The 17,455-nt window shown below is 36.4% G+C and overlaps 4 protein-coding genes across 6 annotated transcripts; 3 read left to right on the top strand and 1 right to left on the bottom strand.

The window, feature by feature from the left end:
• The first annotated feature begins 89 nt into the window (after positions 1 to 89).
• LOC116180454 lies at positions 90 to 9,754 on the top strand. Of its 2 annotated transcripts, XM_031500443.1 has the most exons (3): positions 90 to 503; positions 7,803 to 8,718; positions 8,777 to 9,754. In XM_031500443.1, exons 1-3 carry the CDS (start codon positions 109 to 111, stop codon positions 9,608 to 9,610), a joined length of 2,145 nt encoding a protein of 714 aa, XP_031356303.1. In that variant the 5' UTR covers positions 90 to 108; the 3' UTR covers positions 9,611 to 9,754. The 2 variants fall into 2 exon arrangements, with proteins under 2 accessions (XP_031356303.1, XP_031356311.1); XM_031500451.1 differs by lacking the exon at positions 90 to 503 and having other exon boundaries at positions 7,798 to 8,718; positions 8,777 to 9,619.
• LOC116180465 lies at positions 824 to 1,753 on the top strand. The gene is made up of 2 exons (XM_031500464.1): positions 824 to 963; positions 1,017 to 1,753. The coding sequence occupies exons 1-2, from the start codon at positions 879 to 881 to the stop codon at positions 1,727 to 1,729; spliced, it is 798 nt and encodes a 265-aa protein (XP_031356324.1). The 5' UTR covers positions 824 to 878; the 3' UTR covers positions 1,730 to 1,753.
• LOC116180473 (putative nuclease HARBI1) lies at positions 1,782 to 2,952 on the bottom strand. Of its 2 annotated transcripts, XR_004147133.1 has the most exons (4): positions 2,938 to 2,952; positions 2,737 to 2,876; positions 2,503 to 2,680; positions 2,310 to 2,449 (listed from the first exon to the last, which is right to left on the bottom strand). XR_004147133.1 is itself a non-coding variant. In XM_031500475.1 (2 exons), exons 1-2 carry the CDS (start codon positions 2,629 to 2,631, stop codon positions 1,811 to 1,813), a joined length of 768 nt encoding a protein of 255 aa, XP_031356335.1. In that variant the 5' UTR covers positions 2,632 to 2,652; the 3' UTR covers positions 1,782 to 1,810. The 2 variants fall into 2 exon arrangements, 1 of the variants encoding a protein (XP_031356335.1); XM_031500475.1 differs by lacking the exons at positions 2,737 to 2,876; positions 2,938 to 2,952 and having other exon boundaries at positions 1,782 to 2,449; positions 2,503 to 2,652.
• Positions 9,755 to 14,071: 4,317 nt separating the features above from the next.
• On the top strand, positions 14,072 to 16,533 carry LOC116159067. Its single transcript, XM_031471962.1, has 2 exons — positions 14,072 to 14,218; positions 14,300 to 16,533. Exon 2 carries the CDS (start codon positions 14,312 to 14,314, stop codon positions 16,199 to 16,201), a length of 1,890 nt encoding a protein of 629 aa, XP_031327822.1. The 5' UTR covers positions 14,072 to 14,218; positions 14,300 to 14,311; the 3' UTR covers positions 16,202 to 16,533.
• Positions 16,534 to 17,455: the final 922 nt, after the last annotated feature.

A 17,455-nucleotide genomic window follows, 5' to 3' on the forward strand; every position in this document is an offset into this window, starting at 1 on the left:
ATAAGGTAAGGAAATCGTTAAGAAATTGGATTTACTTGTTAATTTAGGCATATGCTTGCAGTTGGCTGTTACCTATATTTACATTAATAACGGCGCTAAAAAAGTGCAATGGGAGATAGATCAAAGAGAATCCTGACTATGGCATTAAACTTACAGCTAGCACAAAAGAAAGCTACAATGAAAATGAAACGTATAAACAAAAAAGAAACAGACGATCCTAATTATGTACCCCTAAGCAACTATTATAGTAGCGCGAGTTCGGAAAATGAATCAGACGAGGATGTGGGTAAAAATGATTTCAAAACTCAAAATGTCTCGTCCCCTTCTAAAACAGTAGAAAGTCCTATAACAACTCAATCAGCATCAGATGGTATTAAGAGGATACACATTATTTCTGATATTCTAATAATACCTCCAACGGAAAAAACAGATCTAAATGAAGCACCTACTTTTTTAGTTGTCAGTAGCATTTTAGATGAAATATTGGAGAATGTATACACCAAATTGTTGTGACTTTCACAAACACGGTTCTTTTTAAGACTTTTATTAAGTTAAAAATACAACTTAGACACGCTACATGCTACGCTTAAAAACGGACTGCCTCTCACTTCACTTTTTACCACCCGTCCCCTACCATAGAATAGGTAACTAAAACTAATACACTACATTTTTCTTCCTTTAAACAAAACAACCTTTTCCTTAATCTAATAGCGTTTTCGGCTGAATAAACTGCGAGTGGGCAATTCGCACCGTATTGACGTCACAGAGTGCTCTCGATTCTGAGAGAAATCAATCGCAGCCGAACACGCCTTTAACTTTGAGAGCGCGAAATTTATACTACTTAACCTCACATATAGTCACGTTAACCGCCGGAAAAGATGGAAAAATATTGTATATTTTTAAAAATTAACGAAGTTGAATTTACTTTATCACTGGACCAAGTAACATTTAACAGTTTAACCGGTAAGTTGTAAACAGAATTAGCTCAGCTAGCAATGATTATTTCTTTTTAATAGCTAATCCCACTGACTTACTCCCTGATTACATCAAAGTTTTGCAAGAAAATAATGCTCTGCAAGAAATTAATGAAATACGAACACTGGCTTTTTCACTTGACAATAAAACCTTTCTGGAAATAGGGATTCAACCTCCGGAGCCACAAGAAGATCGTGCTCCTGAACCAGAGATGTGGGACGAACAAGCTACAAAATTATTACTTGACAAGTACGAAACGTACTTGCCACTAGTTGGCCCATTAAGAAAGTTTAAGAAAAAAAAGCAGTTGTGGTCAGCTATTTCTGAAGATATAAAGAATATTTTGAATATACAAAAAACGGCAGGGCAGTGCGAAAATCGGTATAAAACCGTTCTGAAAAGAAAAAAAAATATAATAAAGACTAATCGAACGTCTGGCGAATCACCAAAACATAATCCATATGAAGAAGAGCTTTCAAGGATTGCTGCCATTGATGATTCTGTTGAACCACCTGTAAGGATGGGTGTGGGAAAGTGTATTATTGTTGATAAAAATAACTGTGCCAACAAAACAGAAGAATCACCATCATCATCAAGAAGTGCAACACCAACATTTCCAAGCCGAAAGAGACCCGTGAGTGAAGTCCTTATGGAGATTGCAAAAGAAAAAGAAGAGGGACGTAACCGGCGTCACAAGGAAAAATTAGACTTGTTACGCAATTTAGCCGAAAAATTTTTCAACAAAACTGATTAGTATGTAACCATAGGAATTTAAAAAAACTACTGATTTTTCTTTATGCATTTTATATACCTTTTCCAAATAAACTGGTACACTTTATTCGTGGTTTAATAGGTCACAAATATACTGTCTTTTCAGTTCACCTAATCTACGCATTTCGTGTTCACGATCTGGACCAATAGCATTATCTTCCTCATTTGCGTTGACGATATCTTCACAAATATCATCATAATCGATGCAAATATTATGCAGTACACAACAACATAGGATAAATTGTGCCATTTTTACTACCTTATGAAAATCTAACCTGCCAAGTTGTCTAAAGCGCCCTTTTAAAAGCCCAAACGCATTCTCAATTTTAACTCTTGATGAACTTAATTTTTTATTATACTTTATTTGCTGCCGAGTTAAATTTCCGTAATCTCTGTACGGTGTAAGTAACCACTGCCTAATTGGGTACGCACTATCTCCAATTAAATGGTAATGGCCATTGTTAGATAGTGTTTGAATTTCGCTACTAATGAAAGATAATTTGAAAACTCTGCTGTCATGCAGCTTTCCGGCAGGTCCTGTAAATACATCTAAAAATTTTTTTTTAGCATCACAGATTCCCTGCAGTGTGATGCTAGGAATGTCGTGACGATTTGTATATGTCGACTTTATCTTATGTGCAGGCGTCCTAATATTTATATAGGAACCATCCACGCAGCCTAAAATATTGGGAAATCCAGATATCTACAAATGAAAAACAAAGTACAAAGGTACTAATAAAAAGCATTAGTTATTACCTGCTCAAATTCTGCAGCTACTCTTTCTTTCTCCAGATCTGTTTTTGGAAAACGAATGACTGTTGGTAGTAGATCCAATAAAAATGACATCACTCGTCGTTGAACTGAACTAAAGGTCGATAACGACATATTAAATCTATCGCCACTTTCTCTTATTGTGCAATTATTTCCAGCGTACCTGAAAATACATTTGTATTTCTATTGCGTACAAATTCTGTATAATTCATTACTCACCACAAAAAGCTCAAAATATGGCATTCAGCCGAGATTAAACTACTACCACCTTTATGTTCACTGGGATAAAATTCACTCCTGGCAAACTGCTCAACAAGTCTGTAGCATGTTGTTCGTTTTACACGAAAGTGACTTTTGAACTGTTAAATAAAACATTGTTAATACTGGACAAAGTACTGTACTAATCAATGTGCGACTTACCTACCTGTGAATCATTAAGTATGGAAACAACATTTTCGACATAATTGATAATTTTGGAATTGGGTGCTTATGCATCTGATCCACTAATATCCCTATTTCCTGGTCACTTTCATCGCTGCTAGATGATTCTAACAATTCAATGGCAAATTCCATAAAAATGTTAAACTTTTGAAACTGTTGTTGTAATTGATCAGCCATTTTTATTTTGAACTAGAAAGTTGCTCTGCCTGCCCTAACTATCAACCTCAGAGCAAGAAAAATTGCCCCAAGAGCGAAATTCACCGCTCTTAAATGTCAGCCGAAAGCATCACTCTCGTAAAGAGCGCACTCAAAACACCAGCCGAACATAAAAATCGCTCTGAGGGCGTAAAAAGTGCGCACCAGAGCGTCCAGCCGAAAACGCTATAAGTATCTAGCTGGTTTTTTAATATTACGAACAGACCTCCTTAATTCTATATTGTTTCCTGATTTTTATACAACCGTTTTTCAGGGTTGACTATAATAGAGTTTTCACTGTTTGACTTATTCGGTAAATCTGATACATCAGGTAAATTACATAACTCAGGTAAATTAGACCCTTCAGATGAATTTTGGATCTCATGTGACCCATTTAAAGATTTCATGGGACTTAATACCACTGGCGTGCTTTCTTTAATTGACTGATCATCATAAATAACGCACTTCCTTAAATGGTCCACATGCACATGTCTCGCATAATTTTCTACCATAACAATATACGTAACTGGGCTAACTCTAACTTTAATTATCCCGTAACTCCATTTAGCTGTTTCACCCCTAACATTTTTTACATAGACTTTTTCCCCCTCAACGAAACTTTTATATTTGGCCAATCCTACCTCCCTATTTTCCTTTTCCAGGAATGTAGTTTGCTTATCTTTTACAAAATTATTGAAATTCGGTTTTAACATCGAAATTCTGGTTCGAGGTTTTTGTTTTAACAATAACTCAGCCGGTGAGGTTTGAGTCATGTTATGTGGTATATTCCTATAATAGAATAAAAAGTTGTCTAATTTTTCTTGAATTGACTTAATTGAGGTTTTCACATCAAAATTTTGTTTTAACAGGTTATTTTTAAACGTTTGAATAGTTCTCTCAGTGATTCCATTTGATTTCGGATGAATAGGTGGGGACTTTAGAACTTTAATACCTTGAGCTTTACAAAACATTTCAAACTCTTCTGAACTAAATGGCGGCCCATTGTCAGAATGTATCTCATCTGGTAACCCAAATATAGAAAATGTTTGCCTTAGACAAGCAATAACATCACTGGCAGTGGTTGATTTTAGAATCCAAGCATCCACCCATTTACTACTTGCATCAATTAAAATTAAAAACTTTATTCCATTTTTCATGGCTAAGTCTAAGTGTAGTCTTTGCCACTTTCTTGGACACCATGTCCATGATGTCGTTGGTGCATCCGGAATATTTCCCGCCATTAATTGACAGCACTCACATGCTTTCACCAAACTCTCAATTTCTCTGTTGATATCTGGCCAATAAACATATTGACGTGCTAGCATTTTCATTTTCACAATGCCCGGATGTTGTTCATGAAGCAAATGTAAAATTGGTACTCTTAAATGTGTTGGTATAATAACACGGTTGTTAAACATTAAACAATTCATATCCAAATTCAACTGTTCCCTTATTATATAATATGAGTTAAGTGCCGCATCCAATTCTTTGGGATTTGGCCAACCACTCATCATAAAACCAATAACTTGTTGTAAAACTTTGTCTTTCGTCGTCTCATTAGCAATGTCTTTAGCGGATAACGGACTATTTTTGACCACTGAAAAATAATTTACAGATTCCCCACTCATTGAATTTTTTAATGGTAATCTTGAAAATGCATCAGCATTTTGCATATTTTTCCCTTCTCTATATTTAATATTGTAATCATAAATTGACAAAGCTACAGCCCAACGATGACATCTAGCTGCTGCCAACGGTGGCAAACTTTTCTGTGGTGACAAAATGGTTTGCAGCGGTTTGTGATCATTAAATAAGGTGAACTTACGGCCAAACAAATAATTATGGAATTTTCTCACACCAAATATGATTGACAAGGCCTCCTTCTCCAACTGACTATAGTTTTGTTCTGATTTTGATAATGTTGCTGACGCAAACATTACTGGTCTTTCGCTCCCATCAGGCATCATATGAGCTAACACCGCTCCCACACCATAGTTAGATGCATCACATGATACAATTATAGGCAATTTTGGGTTAAATGTCATTAAAATATTTGAAGATGTCAAAAATAATTTACTTCCCTCAAAACAGTCGTTTACTGGTTTATCCCAAACCCAAACAACCTCTTTTCTTAAAAGTTTATACAAAGGAGCAACTTTGGCCGCTAACATAGGAATAAATTTGGCATAATAATGTAATAACCCTAGGTACGACTGCAACTGTTGTTTATTCACAGGTACTGGCGCTTTTAAAATGGCCTCCAATTTATCTTTTGACGGTTCAATACCTGCCTCAGATAAGGTATGACCCAAAAATTCAACTTTGGTGACAAAGAACTTACTTTTTTCCCAATTTATTCTTACATTATATTGCTTCAACCTATCCAAAATTTTTATTAGTCTTGCTTGCATTTCGTTATTATCCTTAGCTTGAATTAGACAATCATCCAGATAACAATGCACCCCTTCAATACCTCTCAAAATTTGATCAATTACTGACTGAAAAATGTGTGGGGCACTCTTAATCCCGAATGCCAAACGTGTATAAGCATATAATCCAATTGGTGTGTTAACGACTAATAATTTTTTGCTCTCATCGCTAACTTTTAACTGTAAATACGCATTCTTCAAATCAATAATTGAAAAGATTCTTCCTCCCGCCAGTGACGCAAATATTTCCTCGGTTGTAGGTAAAGGATAATATTGATTTTCAATGCACGGATTAATGGTTTGTTTAAAATCTCCACAAATTCGAATCCTACCATCAGATTTTGGTACCACCACAATTGGGCTTGCCCATTCTGATGTAGTAACAGCTTCTAAAATACCTTCCTTGACTAACTTTTGTATTTCAGCCTCAACTGTATCTTTTAATGCATATGGAATTCTATACGGTTTACAAAATTTAGGAATAGAACTATTTTGAACTTTAATGTTTACTACGAATTCATTAATAAAGCCTTTACTTAATACCCCAGAGTACTTTTGTTTCAAATGCTTAATCACATTTGCCATGGACTCCTGTGAATTCAAATGATTGACCTCAATATGGGAAATAGTTGTATCAAGTAATTTACTTTTCCAATTCGGGATTAACTTATCTAACCAATATCTACCTAACAGACAAACGTCACTATCATAATCAACCACCTTAAGTTCTAACTGAAAGTCATTGTTTCTAAAATGTACATCAACCAAAGCTCTATAAACTGACTTTTTTGCTTCACCAAATAAGGTATTTATTCTACAATTACTTAGCTTGGTTAATGCAACATTTCCGAACCTAGATTTAAACATCTTAAATGGCATTATGGTACTATTGGCACCTGTATCCACTTCCATATTCACTGATTTATTATTGATAAGCACACTTACTTTAACTGGACATTGATCACCTATTGTAACGCAACGCAACACATCCTCGTTTTCGTAAACCCTGGACCAATGTACTAAATCGTCATATAGCTCCTCGTCGACATCCTCGTTTTGACCCTGCGACGACTGTTCGAACTGTTCCTCTTCCTCCTCGGTGAAATGCACTTTATTCTTGTGGCACAACGGCGACCTTGCGGTGTGACCAATTTTATCACATGCAAAACATTTCCACTTAACGGCTGGACATTTGGAAGGATCGACATGTATTCTCAGGCACCTCTTACAACTTTGACTTTTTCCCAGACTGGAAGTCTGACCTGACTGTTTTGTACGAAACTGCGGCTTTCCTTGACTGTAATTAGACTCGAACTTCTTTTTATTAACTTGACACTTGTTGACTAATTCTGACCCTAAACTTCTCGCTTGCCCTTCGGCTAATTCCATGCTTGATGCTATTTTGACTGCTTTTCCGAAGGTTAACTCTTCTTCTGATAACAACTTACGCCTCATTGCTTCACTTCTTATACCGCAGACAAACTTGTCTCTTAACGCTTCTTCCATGAACTGACCAAACTTACAGTTTTTTACCAAGTTTTTCAACTTCAATGTGAACGCCGCAACGTCCTCGTGACTCTCTTGCCTCGCACAGTGGAATTGATACCTCTCCGCAATGACCAACCTCTTCGGACTGTAATGTTTCATTAACACGTCCTTGAGATCCTTATAGGATTTATCCTTGGGCAACACCGGAGATAATAAATCCCTCAACACCTCGTACGCCTCTGCACCCAACAATGTTAGGAACATGCAAACTTTCTTCTCCTCTTCCACGCAGTTACACTCGAACAATTGATCCATTCGTTCTAAGTACGAATTTATCTCGCTCTCTTTCGACTTAAACGGTTCGATACTACCTATTAGCATCTTGACAATTTGACTTGGACTTGACTGTTATGTACAGACTACAAGACTTCTTTTCTACAACAGACTTTTCCCACGTTTTTTTTTACGTAACCTAACCTTACTTTTTCCCGTGTGACTTGACTAAGACTTCTCAGTAGACTTAACGGCGTGACTGATATTTAACTTAAATCATCCTCGTCGCCATTATGTTGTGACTTTCACAAACACGGTTCTTTTTAAGACTTTTATTAAGTTAAAAATACAACTTAGACACGCTACATGCTACGCTTAAAAACGGACTGCCTCTCACTTCACTTTTTACCACCCGTCCCCTACCATAGAATAGGTAACTAAAACTAATACACTACACAAATTTACTAAACTGGGACAGAAGCGAAAAAGACAAAAGTTTGTTCAGTCAGTGAAAGATCGAAGAGAAATTAAATTGGATAAGATAAGAGCCAAACATAGTTTAAGGAATCGATCATGTGAATTAAAGAAATGCAAGGAAAAGTGTTTGAAAATTAGTGATATACGGCGTGAAGAACTAAATACCCAATATTGGAAAATGACCAACAAAGAACGCAAAACATTTCTTTTAACCTATACAAAAAAAATGCAAGTCAAACGTCGTACTGTGCAACCTGCTTTAGGTCAACCATCATACAGAAGGCAAAATTCGCTTTCGTATTACTTAAAAGATGAAGACGGTAATATAATTGAAGTGTGCAAAGAAAATTTCACATCTACACTTGGTTACTGCACTAATAATGATAGAGTTATTAGAACAGTATTAAAAGCTGAGAACAATGCTCTGATGCCTCTTGACGATAGGAGAGGATCTCATACCCCTGCCAATAAATTAGATAAGTCTATTGTTATTGATCACATCAATTCTTTTGCGCCATCTATTGCCCATTATCGGCGCGAGCATGCTCCGCTTCGACTATACTTACCGACTGATTTAAATGCCAATATAATGTACAAACATTTTCAAAATATTTATGGAGAGACATGGTGTTCTTACGACTATTACAGGACTACTTTAAGGGACCTCAACATCAGCTTTGTGAAACTAGGACACGAAGACTGTTTTGTTTGCGAAAAATCTGACCTGCATTTTAAATCCACCGACCATAAGAAAAATTCTCTCAATGAGATTTGTGTAGACTGTAAACAATATGAGCGACATATATTAAAGGCACAACAAGCAAGAGAGCAATATAAAGCGGATGGAGCTGCTGCAAATGCCAATGGAAAACCTGTATTTTCTGGAGATTTACAGAAAGTGAGTTTTTGTAACTTTTTGCTATTATTAACTTTATTTAATATTGTTTCTATTGCAGGTGATCATGCTTCCTCGATTTGAATCACTAAAGGATGTCATATTTGCTCAAAGACTCGTGGCCTTTCATGAAACTTTTGCGCCTGTTGGAACTAAATCTAAAAGAAAACCTCTTGCGATATTATGGCATGAAGCGATAACTGGACGATCGCGAGTGGATATAATTAGTACATTTTATCGTTTCTTCCTTCATAACAGAGACGAACCAGATATTGTTTTGTGGCTTGATAATTGCAGCGCTCAGAATAAAAACTGGGCGTTGTATTCCATGTTTGCATATGTTGTCAACTGCAAGGAATTAAGTCTAGACAAGTTACAAGTTAAATACTTCGAACCAGGACATACGTTTATGTCAGCAGACGCATTCCACCACCAAGTGGAGAAGTCATTAAAGGAAAAACACAAAGTTCTCGATTTCAATGACTTCATTGAATGCGTCAAGAAAAGTAACTCTGGTAAAGTGGATGTTGCAGAAATGAAATTACACGATTTTTTGAATTGGAAAGACCTTGCTTCTCAATATAAAATTACCAGAGCCACACCAAGACCGTATTTGAAGGATATTGTATATATCGAGTTTAACAGAGGATCTCTTAACATGAAATACAAACAGAACTTTGCAGATGAACTCTTAATTGAAGTAAGCTTTCTAACAAAAAAAGCAGAAAGGGAAAAACTGTCTCTTCCCGAACCTAAAACAAACCCCAGAGGGTTTCCATCTCTTCGAAAAAAATCAATATTGGAAAACCTTTCACCAATTATTCCGTCCAGCAGACTAATATTTTGGCAGCAGTTACCTGAAGTCGAGGAATTAGGAGAAGATGAGGAAGACTGAATGATATAAAATATTTAGTTATTTGTACTTAAACATGCTACATATACTTTTTTTAATAAATGAGTACCTATCTGTTCTTTGTAACCTATTTACTTATTGGTACATTTCACTCTAGAGATTTACATATTTATAGCTCAGGTACTAAATATAAGCACATTGTCATTAGTACTTATCAAGTGTTTTACAAGACACAAAGTGCTTATCTGCCAAATTTTTGCAACTATTGCCATTTTTCATTTTTTGCTATTAATGTTTGAAAATCATGAAGGAATACATTATGCATGTAAACTTAAAGAAAAATTAAATTTAACGAAAGTTAGAGGCCTTAGCAGGGCAGATGGGCTGCCCAATGTAGTAGTCAGCGACAATGGGACAGCATTCACATCTTCCGAATTTGCAGAATTCCTTAGGAAGAACGGAATTCGACAGGTATGCGTGGCACTGTATCACCCTTCGTCAAACCGCCAAGCCGAAAGAATGGTGCAGTTTACCAAGCTAAATTTGGCGAAATTGGGAGAGGGAGATTGGTCGCTGAAAATCTCCAGATTCTTGCTGGGCCAACACACCACACCATGTGCCATGACAGGGGTGAGTCCAGCGGAACTGTTACAGAAACGAAAACTACGTACTTGTTTGGATCGAGTCCGACCAGATTTTGTACAATCAATGCAGCAGAAACAAGAAAAGCAGGCCGGGACCACGAAAGCTCCCAGACAATTTGAAGCGGAACAGGACGTCTTCATTAGGGGGTATGGTGAAGCTAGAAAATGGGTTCCTGCCACTATTGTTAGATCGACTGGGCCAATTTCGTACGAGACCAAGGACACCGAGGGGAAAATGGTACGTCGACATGTGGATCAGATCAGAGATCGTGGGGCACCATCGTCATCCAGCACCGACTATCCACCGAGAAGAACCTCATCGGAGACATCGGAGAACATTCCTTGCAGCAGCGTACCAGACAACGAGGGAATCCCGAAGGAGAACATCGTAGAGACACAAAGTGATGTGAGTGAGCAGGCAGTAGGGAAACGAGTGCGCAAAAGACCCTTACGTTTAGCCGATGATGTGCTTGAAAGCTAGGGGGGAGGAGTGTTATGTATTTGGCGGGAGTGCGCGCGCGTTAAGAGAATGGTGGGTGTGCTTAGATATGCTAGTGTTAGTTCTTGCTTAGATATGGTAGTAGAATGTAGTCTGTTACAATAAAGTCGAGCTAGAGTAGTTGAAGTAATACAGAGTATTATTCAATCGCGACACGTGGTTGTGTTTCCCGGACAACACAACACCACCAAAATTTGGGAACGGTACAGTTCCAGAGGACGACGCAAAGAATTCGACACACATTTTATCATTCGATGATTTTAAATACATATTTTGTGAGTCCGAACGTGACAGTCGCGCAGCACACATTAAAAAAATTCAATCCAAACTTGAAATGTCATCACTGAATTATGAAGATTGGGAAGAGCTTATGTTCGATAATTTATATCCAGAGTCGAAGGAACACACGACCAGTGATATTGAACATACTATCCAATGATTCTTTATTTTCTCGCAGGTTTCATTTGTAAGAAAATATATAAAACATCACAGTGCAATCTTTGCAAAGAACATTTGTATAACAAAGAACCTAAGAAGTTTTTACCAGCAAGTGAATTGACAATTCTAAAATCTAGAGGTGGTTTAAATCATCCAAATTTATTCATATTTAGCACGCTAAGTCAGGTAGAATTGGTGCTTATGCGTCATGTTAGATCAGTTAATGTTTTTGAAGGTACTTTGGACGATTTCTTTTCTTCCCAACAGAATACGATTTCCGCTTTCCCCTGTACGACTCATTCAAGTGATGTAATGGCACAAAGCGTGTTTTTTTATATTGCAATGCGAGTTAAACAATTTTATAATCAAGAGTTGCCAAAATTTCGTCAAACAAGAAGAAAGAAGCCAAATTACAAATTGTGTAAACCTTTGTAAACGTGCATATTTCACACTTTATTTAGTTATAGTAAATGAATAAATGCAAAATAATAAAGTATTATCTGTTTTAACAATGTTTTAGCGATTGGTACTATTAAAACCGCATATACTCATGTGCATGTCCTATTTTTACCCGTTTGCTTACGGGGAGTAACGCTCACCTTGTAGCGCATTATACCGTATACAGAAAATGAACCCTACGACCAGAGACATGGAGTGGTTATTTCTTCATTGCTTCTTTGACAGCGGTTGAAAAAGCAAATATTGTGAGAGAGGCTTTAAGAGCTCTTTTTGAATGCGGAGTTGTTATTACTAGTATCACCAATGATGGGCCAAATGTGAATTTCAGAATGTTTACGGAACTGGGATGTAAGTTGGATGACGTGGCAAATATGATTACGTGGTTTCCTCATCCATCAGATCCAGAAGAAAAGGTTTTTGCCATCATGGATGTGCCCCATATGTTGAAATTGATGAGGAATGTGTTGGGCACAAACAAACATATACATACACCAGATGGACAAGTTTCATGGCATTTTATTGAAGATTTGCACGAATTGCAAGAAATAGAAAGTTTACGACTTGGTAATAAATTGAAAAAAAATCATATCGAATGGCAAAGGCAGAAAATGAAGGTATTTTTCTTATCATCTACTGTTACAAATTTTTATATGATCTCATTTTCAGGTGAGTTTGGCCGCTCAAACTTTAAGCACTAGTATTGCAGATGCTTTGGAGTTTTTATGTACCGATGTAGGGCATCCAAAATTTCAAGGATGTCTCCCAACTGTTGCTTTTATCAGAAGAATCAACAACCTCTTCGATTTATTGAATTCGCGGAGCCCTTGGGGATATGGATACAAAGTCCCGTTGAAAATGGAAAACAAGGATTTCTGGAAACCCTTTTTATTGGATACTTTGGGTTATTTGCAGTCATGCACTGATGGCTCCGGGAGGCCTCTGTATTTAACTCCAAGGAAAACACCATTCCTGGGCTTCATGATATGTTGCTTATCGGCTAGTGGTCTATTTGAGTGGCAGGTGGAGGAGAAGCAACGTCTTGTTTACATTCTAATGTATAAATGTAGTCAAGATCATCTTGAAATGTTTTTCTCATGCATAAGGTATAAATGCTGATTTTTCCATAATAAATGTGAATAATATTTCTTGAATGCTGCAGGGCTCGTAATGGTTGGAACAATAACCCAACTGCTTTGCAATTTATGTATTCATTCCGTCGTATTCTTCTTTTCACGAAAGTATCTCCAAGAGGCGGTAATTGCAAAGTATTGGATACGACAACTATTCTACATGTCCCGTCAAAAAGCAAATCACGGAAAACATTGGAGATGTATGACGTGTCACTGGCTATGAAATATGGTTTGACAGATGAAGTGGTCATTCAGGATCATGAGTATTACTTCGACATTCCTTTTGCAGACCTTAATGACATTACCACCAATATTATAACTTATATTGGTGGATATGTTGTAAAAATGCCCCGAATGTTTGGAAGAATGCCTGGTGAAAGCAAACCAACTTTCAGGAGTCAATTATATGCTCTTACTACGTAAAAAAAGAGGTGCGTGCATAAAAATGTTTTGAAATGATATATATAATTTGATCATTTTTAGGAGCTCTCCACACTCCAAGCTCGAGTGTTGTAAAAATATGCTGCACAACAGAAATTTATATAAAGAGAATGATGATTATGACGGATGGGGCATTACCCCCGGAAACTGGTTTTTTCGACACTTTCATGGTTGCTGTCGCTCAAAAAACATATGAGTATAACTTGTTTGAAGAATTGGACCACCATTTTTCATGCTTCGCCTTCAGTGAAGAAAATCACAAATTCCTGCTTATTAAATTAATAATAAAAAATTATTTAAAAATACGAATTTTCAGTTTAGGTCGCAGATATACACAAAAAATGTCTGGGCCTCTAGTGCGGCAACAGCTCACTAAATTAATTTTATTCAATCACCAATAAATAATATGTTATTATGAGCCATTAGTTTTATTTATCCCAGAATGTGTTGATTGAAATTTGAATTTCGCGCTTCCAAAGTGTGTAAAAATGGCGGCTGCTTGATTAGCCTCTTCGCGCACCTTGATACGCCATCTCCCACCACTCCATGTCTCTGCCTACGACGCGCTCTCTCTCTTACATCTTAGCGATACAACATTGGCACTAGGGTTGCCAGACGTACCCCTTTATGGGGTACAATACCCCATTTTTAAACGCGTTTGTCAAATGTGCCACTTTTCAAAAATTCCAAAAGGGGTACGCAAAATACCCCATTTACTTGCGCCAAATAAAAAATGCAGTATGAATGTATGATTCGTCAAAACCAGTTAACCAGTTGAGTTGTGCTTATGTATGGAATGTGGTGGGAGCGCCGCGGGGAGGTATTGCATTCCGCCGCCGCTACACCCGTTAGTCGCCAACATAGAACTGTATACAGTTCTATGGTCGCCAACAACAGCACGTGAATCGGTGAGTCGCGGAGAGCGTAAACAATAAAATTAAATTATTTTGTGCTTGTGCATTGTCTTCGTGCCTTCGTGGTGAAAGAAGGAATTGCAGTTTACCTAGTAGAAGGGCTCATACCTACTCATACGTTATTTGTAAGTATAGTTATAATTAAATACCATGAACATGTGATTTTGGATTAAGTACATTTTAATTAATAGTAACATTTTTTACAGAATGTCAATGAAATGTCATCATCCGAGTATGATTATGATAGGGAAAGTGAGAAAAGGGAGGAGTGCAAGCAAAAATCCAAAAAACGACGAAATTATTTTAATAATGACTGGCAGCAAACTTACAGTTGGCTTCTTAAAGGCAAAGAAGAAGGCACTGCAAAATGTATTGCTTGTAATTCTGAGTTTTCCATTGCCAATGGAGGAGTTTATGATGTAAAGAAACATATGAAAACCGGAAAACATATAAAACAAGTGGAAAATTCAGCAAGAACCCCAAATATATTATCATTTTTCAATTCTACATCTACAGCGGCATCTACAAAGAATAATTACAGGACAGCAGCAGCAGAAGATTGTTTTGCGTATCATACTGTACAACATGCACATAGTTATAATTCTGCTAACTGTAGCAATTCACTTTTTTCAGTAATTTTTCCTGATTCCAAAATAGCCCAGACATTTTCTTGTGGAAGAACAAAATTGACTAAAGTTGTTACCAATGTTTTGGCAAAGGAATCTCGTAAACTTATCATTCAAGATCTCTCGGGAAATCATCCATTCAGTTTGGCCACAGATGCATCGAATAAAGGTAATATAAAAATGTTCCCTCTTGTTGTGAGATATTTCAAAAAAGATGTTGGTGTTCAAACCAAACTTTTGAATTTTTTTGATTCTTCTTCTGAAACATCTAAAATTATAGCAAACTGCCTTATTGAAAAATTAAAGGAGGCTAATTTAAATCCCCAAAATGTAATAAGTTATTGTGCAGATAATGCCAGTGTAAATTTTGGGAAAAATCAAAGCGTCTTTGTTGAATTGCAAAAATTTAATTCTGAATTAATTGATGTGGGTTGTCTTTGCCACGTGCTGAATAATTCCATAAAAAATGCTTCAAATTGTTTGAAATTTGATTTGGAATGCATTATTATGAAAACATATAATACATTTTGCTCTCATTCTAAAAGGAAACAAGAACTATTGGAATTTTATGATTTTTGTGATGTGGAATACAGTGAATTATTGAGGCATGTCCCTACTAGGTGGCTTTCTCTAGTACCAGCTATAGATAGGCTTTATAAAAACTTTGAGCCAATAAAAAGTTATTTTCTATCAATGTCTTCTTGTCCAGCATTACTTCATGATTTTTTCACAAATGATCTAGCTGAAGCATACCTAGGTTTAGTTTCAAATATTGGCACATTAATTCAAAATGTAATTTTAAAATTAGAGGGCGAAGGACCTATTATAATAGAGATATATGATCTATTGTCAAATTTGCGCAATTCACTAAAATCAAAGTTGGAGCAAAAATATTATGGAATGATAGCACATCAAGCAATGCAAAAATGTGATGACTTCAATGAGGTCAACTTGTTTAAGAAGAGAGCTGAAGCATTTATTTCAAAAATTGTAGATTACGTAGAGCAAAGATTTGATTTTACCCAGAATCGCTTTGAAATCCTAAAAATATTTAAATTAGAAACTATGCCAACCTTTGAGAAAATTTTAGAATTACTACAAAAATTTCCTATAAAAAATATTAACACTGATATTCTTTTTGAAGAGTACGTCATATTAAAACAAAAATTTCCATCACTTGAAAATCTTTCCTTTGAACAAAAGTGGGTAACATTTTTAAATACCTGTCAAGTACCTAATTTTGAAAAAATTGTTAATTTTGTTTTTGCTCTGGCTCATTCAAATGCAATGAGTGAACGAATGTTCAGTTTGATGTTTCAAGCTTGGCGAAAAGATAGAAACCGGTTATCTTTGAAAACCATTGAAGCCGAAATCATGGTGAAACATAATTATGGGAAAACTTGCAAAGATTTCTATAACTATGTCTTAGAAAATGAAAAATTACTAAAAACCATCACATCCAATGAAAAATACGTAGAATAATATTTTAATATCTAGCTAAGTAGTTCATGTTTTAATATAAGTATATACCTATAATTATTTTTCGCTTTTATCCAATGTATTATACACCTTTTTTAAATAAAATTTGTCTTCTTGTCTTGTAAATGTAAATACGAGTAGTTTTTGTAAGGTATCATATTATGTCACAAAGTCTTCTTTCTTAATTGGTATCCCCAGAAGTTGAATAAATGTATTTCTTTCAATGCTCAAACATTTGAGTAAATAATTGACCAGTGTGTTTACAATCTTGAAATGCCGCATTTAATGGCCTATATTCTACGCATTTTTGTGGTCTGAGAAAGACGTAAATTAGTCTAAAAACATGTTTAATGCTACCAAAATTTCAAAAATTTTCCGGGGGAGAACCCCCGGACCACCCCGCCTACTGGGGGGTATTCCCCCCAGACCCCCCGGTTGCGACAACGTCCCATCTATGCTCACTCCTAACGTACCCCTTTTTGGAAATTTATATCTGGCAACCCTAATTGGCACACTACGGAGCGCGCGGTCGGACCACCTCTCTTATTATTCACCGTGGCTATGACTATCAACAAGTAATAATAAGTGATAATCCTTAAATTGCAAGAAATCTATATGAACGCGTTTCCAGCATCGGAAAGTTTGTGGCCATGGGGTATACGGAACGGATAACGGTTTGTTTTGATGCAGTTGACAGGGTTCGCATCTTTCGACAAATTTTTCTATGTCCGAATCTATGTTCGGCCACCAGAGTTCACTTCGTGCTAGTAGTTTCATCCTAACGACTCCAATATGCTGATCATGTAATAATTCTAAAATTGAGTTTCTTAACTCGAATGGAATTATTAAACGATTACCCAAATTCTATAGCAGCATTAGACCAGAAAAAGTTACCGGTGGTGCTACTGTTACTGACATCAAAGCTCTTAAATATAATGCAAATGGTCAGATTGAGTTCAAGGTATGCCATTCTGAAGACTGGAAGATCTTATCCCAGAGGTACAAACATTTAACACCTACGCAATTTGAATGCTTGCCCCGTCTGCATAAAGAAAGAAGAAAAATCAATGGAACAATGGGGGTATTGTTTGTCGCGGAAGGAGGTTCTGGACATTGTTCAGCAATTTGTTGAAGCGAACAAGTTAAATACCCAATTTAAGGATAATCAACCAGGTGCGGACTGGTTCATCAATTTTAAAAAAAGACATAATTTATCCCTCAAAAAACCTCAAGGTGTAGAAACTGCACGAAGGAAAG

The sequence above is a fragment of the Photinus pyralis genome, unplaced genomic scaffold, assembly GCF_008802855.1.
Source record: "Photinus pyralis isolate 1611_PpyrPB1 unplaced genomic scaffold, Ppyr1.3 Ppyr1.4_LG1, whole genome shotgun sequence".
NCBI classification, from domain to species: domain Eukaryota; kingdom Metazoa; phylum Arthropoda; class Insecta; order Coleoptera; family Lampyridae; genus Photinus; species Photinus pyralis.

Coding starts and splice junctions, on each gene's coding strand:
- LOC116180454 (XM_031500443.1), top strand. CDS start 109: ATGGGAGATAGATCAAAGAGAATCCTGACTATGGCATTAAACTTACAG. Junction 504..7,802: donor TTGGAGAATGTATACACCAA/ATTGTTGTGACT, acceptor TACACTACACAA/ATTTACTAAACTGGGACAGA. Junction 8,719..8,776: donor TTTCTGGAGATTTACAGAAA/GTGAGTTTTTGT, acceptor TTTCTATTGCAG/GTGATCATGCTTCCTCGATT.
- LOC116180465 (XM_031500464.1), top strand. CDS start 879: ATGGAAAAATATTGTATATTTTTAAAAATTAACGAAGTTGAATTTACT. Junction 964..1,016: donor AACATTTAACAGTTTAACCG/GTAAGTTGTAAA, acceptor TCTTTTTAATAG/CTAATCCCACTGACTTACTC.
- LOC116180473 (XM_031500475.1), bottom strand. CDS start 2,631: ATGTCGTTATCGACCTTTAGTTCAGTTCAACGACGAGTGATGTCATTT. Junction 2,450..2,502: donor TAGCTGCAGAATTTGAGCAG/GTAATAACTAAT, acceptor TTTCATTTGTAG/ATATCTGGATTTCCCAATAT.
- LOC116159067 (XM_031471962.1), top strand. CDS start 14,312: ATGTCATCATCCGAGTATGATTATGATAGGGAAAGTGAGAAAAGGGAG.